At 56.8% G+C, this 6750-nt stretch overlaps 1 protein-coding gene across 1 annotated transcript; it reads left to right on the top strand.

Moving 5' to 3' along the window:
• The first annotated feature begins 1367 nt into the window (after positions 1 to 1367).
• On the top strand, positions 1368 to 5809 carry NPPC (natriuretic peptide C). Its single transcript, XM_033068565.1, has 3 exons — positions 1368 to 1626; positions 2986 to 3277; positions 4614 to 5809. The coding sequence occupies exons 1-2, from the start codon at positions 1534 to 1536 to the stop codon at positions 3262 to 3264; spliced, it is 372 nt and encodes a 123-aa protein (XP_032924456.1). The 5' UTR covers positions 1368 to 1533; the 3' UTR covers positions 3265 to 3277; positions 4614 to 5809.
• Positions 5810 to 6750: the final 941 nt, after the last annotated feature.

Here is a 6750-nt window from a genome sequence, read left to right as displayed (position 1 = left end):
AACACCGAGACCTTCTCCTTCCAGCTCCCGTTCACATGGAACTGAAAAGCCAATCTCATTTGAAGTGTCCCGTGCCCAGTAGCCCGGGCTGTGGAGGAGGAAACATCTCCCTGCTCCTGAGCAGGGATACTAGGGACCCCCAAAGAGCTGTGATCCCCCAGCAGGGGCAGCTCCCCAGAGATTTGTGGAGCAGCAGAGCCCAGAAAGACCAGGATACAGAGCAAGAGGAAAGGATCAGACTGGAACAGACCCCAGGGACAGGGAGAAGAGCAGAGAATGTTTCCCTGGTCTCAGGGCAGGGATTTAGGGTGCAAACCCAGCTTAATGCAATCCAGCCCTGGATGCTTCTGCAAAGAAAGGGGTGTCTTTCCTCTGGGCTCATGCCAATAAGAGCATTCCCCCCTGGACAGAGGGGCAGGGACAGTGCTCAACTCCATCAGCAAAAAGCCAGCAGAGTTCCAGAGCTGCCCAGTGCCAGCCCCAGCAGCAGCAGAGGCACAAATCCTGCCCTGCCGGGCAGGGAAAGGGAAGGCTGAGAGCAGGGGGCCTCCTCAGAGGATCTGCAGTCCATTGGGATCACACCTTTCTCCTGAGCCCTCTAGCTCCGGGAGCAGGTCAGAGGGAGGCCAGGCTGCACAGCCCTGCGGTGGGTCAACCAGTGAGGTCCTGTCCCCAGAAGGGACCTGTGGCACTGACTGTGCCCTGCAGAGGACATCCCCAGGGTGTTTGAAAAGCCCCATCTCCAGGGCCAGGAGCACCACCCAGGTTCTCACAAAAGAGAGAAGATCAGCCCCTCGAACCGAGAGACCCAGTTAGGTGTCCTCAAGAAGCACCGCTGCCCCCTCCATCCCTTTGTGTCCCCAGTGTCCCTGTCGCGCAGGGCAGTGGCCCTGCTCCTGACAAGCAGGGACCTGGAAGGCACGGCTTCTGATTTAACCCTGGATGTAGGGGGATTGGCGGGGCGGGGGGGGAAAGGTGCTTTTTGCGCTCATCCCTGTCTTTTGGGATGAATCCCGGCCCGGGACCACCCAACCCCCGCCCTCCGTGTTCTTCCGCGAGAGGTCAGCAGGGCAGTGCGGGGAGCGGAGGGGCCGTGGGGCAGCCGGCGAGGGGGGACAGACAGCTTGCAGGGGGGTCCGGGGGATTTTGGGGGAGGGCAAGGGCATCAAGCCAAATGCTCCCCGCTTCCCCTTTCAGGTCTCCAGCTCCCGGAGCTGGTTGTCTTGTGTCATTTGTTACTGCCAGGGGAGAGGGGATACCACCCCCCCACCCCCCCCCCCTTAAATTCCTGCTATTGTGGAGAGCAGACCGGGTTGGACCTGAGTTTGGATGACATCACCAAGCAGGTTGGGTTATAAAATGAATGAAGCAGACAGAAAGCAGCCCAAGTTCACTAGCTCGGCACTTCGCAGGCGGCAGGAGGGACCTCGGGGCTCCGCTCTGAACTTTGACTCCCGTCGGTCCCGTCCTCTCCCCGGGGCTGCCCTCGGCTCCCCGCTGCCCCCCCGAGCCCCTCCTGCTCGGCCCCGCAGGATGCAGATCTCACCCTTGCTGGCTGGTGGACTTTTACTCGCGCTGCTCTCCGTCAGGCTGGAGGCGAAGCCGGCGTCTCAGCTCCCACAGAAGGTACGGCTGGAGTTTTCTCCGGCTCTTCCTCCTCTCCCGGTTCCGCTCCGAGCCCTGACGGCGCAGGGGGAGACGTGGGGTGACTGTGGGGTGCCAGATTCGGTGCAAAGAGGGGTTCTTCTCTCCGCATGGGCTGTTTAACTGCAAGGGGGACTTCATACTTTCTCCAGGCTGTCCCGAACGTCCGGGGACATCAGCCCCAAACCAGAGGCTGGAGTGGGACGCGGTGTGCCCCGCCGCCCGCGGGATCGGGGCAGGGGAGGGTGGCGGTGCTGCTCCCCGGGATCCCCGGGGTCCCCCCTGTGCCGGGCACAGGGACGGGGAGCAGAGCCGGAGCGGGGCAGGCAGCAGGTGCACGGAGGGACAGGGTGCGAGACCAGAGCCCTCCGGGCAGTCCTGACCGAAGCGTGTGTCCCATCCCCGCGTGTCCCATGGGGAAGGGGCGCCCCAAATGAGAGAGTCCCGGGAGACCTGGTTGTCCCGAGATGCTGAGGAGGAGGGATGTCCCCGAGGCCACCGACACTGGGTGGCACTGCCCAAGGTCTGGGCACAGAGATGGGGACACGGTCTGAGGAATGCCTCAGGACAGCTGTGGGATAGGACTTGTGGTGTTTCTGTAAGGCAGTGGGATGCAGACTGAAGAAAAAGTGTTGATACAGGGGGATGTTGGGAAAATATATGAGGATGGGCATTTCCAGGGCTTGGTGGGCAGCAGCTCTGAGCAGGGAGAGAGATGGGAGGCCTGGGAGACAGGGGACAGTGAGGAAGGAGGTGTGTCCCTCTAATTGTGGGTCAGAATTGGAGGATTGGGAGGACACAGCATTAACTAGGGGAGGGAGCAGCAGGGAGGAGGAACCCTGATCTCCCCACCACTGCTGGGGACACCCTGCAAGGCAGGGGTGCAGGGGGAGCTGTGGAGCAGGACCCCTCCCCACAATCTGAACAGGTCTGTAAACTGGTGAGAGATGCAGTGACCAAAGGGCTCTGAAAGGAAAGGACTTGCCAGCTTTCAGGCCCCCTTCAGATTATGGGTGGGGGGGAGGACGGGACAGGATAGTGACAGCAGCACAGCTGAGGGATGCAGCACCACCAGCCCTTTGGAGGGGCGGTGTGGATATGCAATGACCGGGGCAGGAAGACACGGCTATGGTGTGGGTCAGGGGGATGCTCTGATGTAGGGAGGGGAGAAGATGCCCTGGGCACAGCCGCGGGCTGGTGGACTGCACTGCGGGGCACAGACTCAATCGCGAGTTTGCATCGCAGAGGGGATACACCGACCCCTCTGCGCATCCCATTGGGGGATCCCCAACGCTGATGGGGATCGCTGGGGACGGCGCTCTGACCCTCTCCTCTCCACAGGCCTCCCGCGGGTCGGCAGCAGCGGCGGCGGCGGGTCCGCCTGAGGCGGCGGAGCGGGAGAAGGAGCGGGAGAAGGAGCGGAGCGGCGGCGGCGGCGGCTCGGGGCCGCGGGAGGCGCGGGAGGCGCGGGCCGAGGCGCGGCCGCGGGCGGGCTGGGCGCGGCTGCTGCAGGACCCGCCGGGCCGCCGCCACAAGGGCCTCCACAAGAAGGGCCTGGGCAAGGGCTGCTTCGGGCTCAAGCTGGATCGCATCGGCGCCATGAGCGGCCTCGGATGCTGAGGGACCCCTGGCGGTGAGTGCGCGGCCGGGCCGGGATGGGGCCGGGATGGGGCCGGGATGGGGCCGGCATGGGACTGGCATGGGCTGTCCTCCCGGGGCATACGGAAGATGCGCTGCCAGCAGAGATGCCAGCGGACGGGACTGCAGGTGTTCATCCCGCTGAGCCTCGCAACTCCCAACTTTGCTGGCCTTATTACATTCCCACCCGGAATCCACCGGCCCTCCTGCTGCCTTGCCCTGCAGAAGGGTCAGAGACCCCAGCTGCTCCCGCAGCAGCTCAAACTGGCTTCCCCCTAATCTGACTAGACTCGTAGCCTCTGGGGAGGATGCAGGAGGAGCTCCCAGTTTCTCCCTGTGCTTGACACACATAGGTGACCTATGGATAGGTAGTAGGAGGGCAGGGGGCTGTGTGCCTGCAGTTGAAGAGTTAGTGAGGCTCCTGTCGCAGCCATACTCCAGTGCTTTTAATTTAAGGAAAAACAATAAATTCCCCAGGTGCCTCCTAGGTGTGGTGACAGCCAGGAGTAGCACTTTCCTAGCTGCAGCTTCGTATCTGAGCAAGTTATGGGAAGCTGGGAGCTCTTCCCACGGTGCTTCATAGCACCGTGTAGCACAATGGGTGAAGGAGTGTCACTTCCCCACGGTGATGGATTTGGGAAAACATGGCAGTGCTTCCCCTGCCGGATCTCCCTGCAGGTGTTGGGGACAGTGAGGTACCCTTCTGGCCTGGCACTGCCACACAGATGAACTCACACTTTGGGAAGCACTTACCACTGCAGCCCAGGCCATTTGTTCTTCCATGGCACAGCACTGCCCCACTCACAGGGACATGCCTGGCCCGCAGTAACATAACTGGGCACAGAGGGGACTGGATCCAGCACCCTGCTGCTCTGCAGAGGCAGGAATAGCACAACTCAAAGATGCCTACAGGATGCCAGTGCTGGTCTATGGCCTGTCCTGCAGGGATGGGTGCTGTTTCTTTCTTCTGTCATTTAGAGACTCCACAATATTGCCAGCTCAGGGCTCCAAGAGGAGCACACATACCCCATGTAGGCAGGTCACACCCATTCTCTCTCACTAAACCCATCAGAACAAGAGAAAAAAGCTCCAAACACAAGGGCAGGAGGAGCAGCAGCTTCCCTCAGCCTCTGCCCTGAACACCAGCCAGAAAGCAAAGGGTGCACCTCTTCCTTGCTTTAGCACAAGCAAAAAGCTCAGGAATGGCTTCTGCCGAGTCCAGCATGCCCCAGCCCCAGGCTATGGTTACTTTGGCAGGGCTTTTGGCTGGGGATGGGTAGGGGATGCTGCACGGCAAGTACTAATGGGTGCTTTGTTCTTGTTCCTTGCAGGGCTTTGAATCTGTAGTCAACTTTTTCCTACCACGCGTGGCCAGGCACGGCCATTCCCCAGGCAACATCTAGAGAAGCAGAGACCCCCTTGGAATGGACAAAAGATGTGGCTGTGTTTTTCTTTTTGGTACGAGGAGTCATGGCACCAACTGTTTTGGTTTTGTTATTTTTTTAACAAGTGCTCTCTATCTTATATATATTATATATACAAACACTCACCAAGACAAGGGACAGTGCTTTTCCAAGAGACTGATGAAGCCAGCTGCATAACGTTGCTGTTTGTAAATTCATGTCATGCATAAATGTATTTATGTTGTAAAGCTATTTATATATTGTTTATAAAGAGATATTTATAAAAAAATTATTTATGTAACTAAATGAAAAGTCAAGTATTGTAACATTTTTTTGTCCTAAGTAGTTGAAAAACTTTAAAAAAAAATCATTCCGTGTGGCATTTTGTAACCTGTCTTTATTTATCAAATTCACATACAATTTAAAGTGATTGATTTTAACAGAGCTAAAGAAGAAATTGTTCAGATGTTTTAGAAAAGTCAGGAGTGAGAGAAAGGCCAGCTGATATTTTAAGCTTTGATCCCATATGCAAAAGTAAACTTGTGCCCAACCCTGTGATGCTCTGATGGACTGAATCCTGCCCGGTGCTGCAAGACTCTGCAGACCCCAGCTGAGCTCCCTGTGAGAGCACAGGGCAGCACATCCATGCCCAGATCCCAAATGGAACCCATGGAAATGAGCCCACCATGGTTAACAGCCAAGCCCTGGATCGACAGCAGTGTGACAAGGGCAGCATCTGCTTTAACCAGTTCCAGTCCAAGCTTCAGCCCATAACTGCAGTTCTACCACTGGTGCTGGATGGAGATGCTGTCCCTGCTGACAGCAACAAAGAGCCTGCGCTGGATCTGGCCCCCAGCTGAGCTGGTGGAGCAGAGCTTTGTGCTGGAGGCACTGCTATTCCAGGATCCAGCAGCCCACTAAGTGTCTTGTTGATATTGCCATTTGCCAGCCCTTTGCCACTAAGCTGTAAAGTCCCTTCCTCCAACAAAATTTATTGAACTGAGCCAGGGACAATACGTAGACAGACCAAAATATACTGAGAGCTGGTTGGTAAGGATTCATGGACACAGCTGTTGCTACAGCTTCTTGCTATGTAAAGTGCATGAAATAAATTGTCAAAATGACTTGGAGCTCTAAAGGAAACAGCAAGCGAGGGGGCGGGGAGTGCAGTAAACACACGAACTCCTGCTCTTTGGTCTCATTCTTCAAAGAGGCCTTAGAAAAAAAGAGAGTGGCAGGCGCCCAGCCCAGCCGTGACAGGAGTCACAAATTACGCCCTGGCCATTGTAGTGTAGGCTGGGAAACAACGAGCATTATGTTCTGCTGGGCTCTGGTGCCTAGGACAGGGCAAAAAGAAAGTCACCAAGTCCCAGAGGCAAAGCGACCCTTTTCCTTAGCAACCACCAGGAAACCATAGAAACCTCCAGTCAGACTCACCCCAGCTCTGACAGAACACTGGGTGCACAGAACAAGAGGATTCATCCAGACACCAGCTCAATTATCAGGTTAGGAGCATGCAGGGGACGTTTCTGACCTCACATGAGCATGGCCTCCGTCAGAGACAGGTACCCAGCTCACAGTGCCCACAGGGTCTAGCTGGATGGGGAGCAGCAGCTGATGGACCACGCAAGATGTTGCCTATGGGGAACAAAATCAAGACCCTGGCAGGCAGAGAGGCCGGATAGGCAAGTGGCAGCTCCCATAGGGAATGACAACCCACAGTCAGGGCTCTGTAAGGCAAACACACCTGTGAAGGTTGCCCTTCCAGCTTCACACATCTTTAGCGGGAAGGAGGGTCTATATCAGGAGCTCCTAAAGAGATGCCCATTAGAGGGGATTATCCACTGTCACCCAGGAAACCTAAAGGACGGTAAGGAATCACTTACTGTGCAGACCTTGCACAGCCAAAGGTGTAAGAACGTGGTGCTGCAGGTCCTATTCAGGGTCTTCGTCCTTCAGCATGAAGCCAGAGTAGTGACCATGACAGAGTGACAGGCTGAGACCAAGGTGGGGACAATACTCCTTGAGTTTTGGCTTTTTTTGCTGCAAGACAGAGCTGAAATAA

The sequence above is a fragment of the Catharus ustulatus genome, chromosome 10, assembly GCF_009819885.2.
Source record: "Catharus ustulatus isolate bCatUst1 chromosome 10, bCatUst1.pri.v2, whole genome shotgun sequence".
NCBI classification, from domain to species: Eukaryota; Metazoa; Chordata; class Aves; order Passeriformes; family Turdidae; genus Catharus; species Catharus ustulatus.
This window is presented reverse-complemented; position numbering and strand designations above follow the sequence as displayed.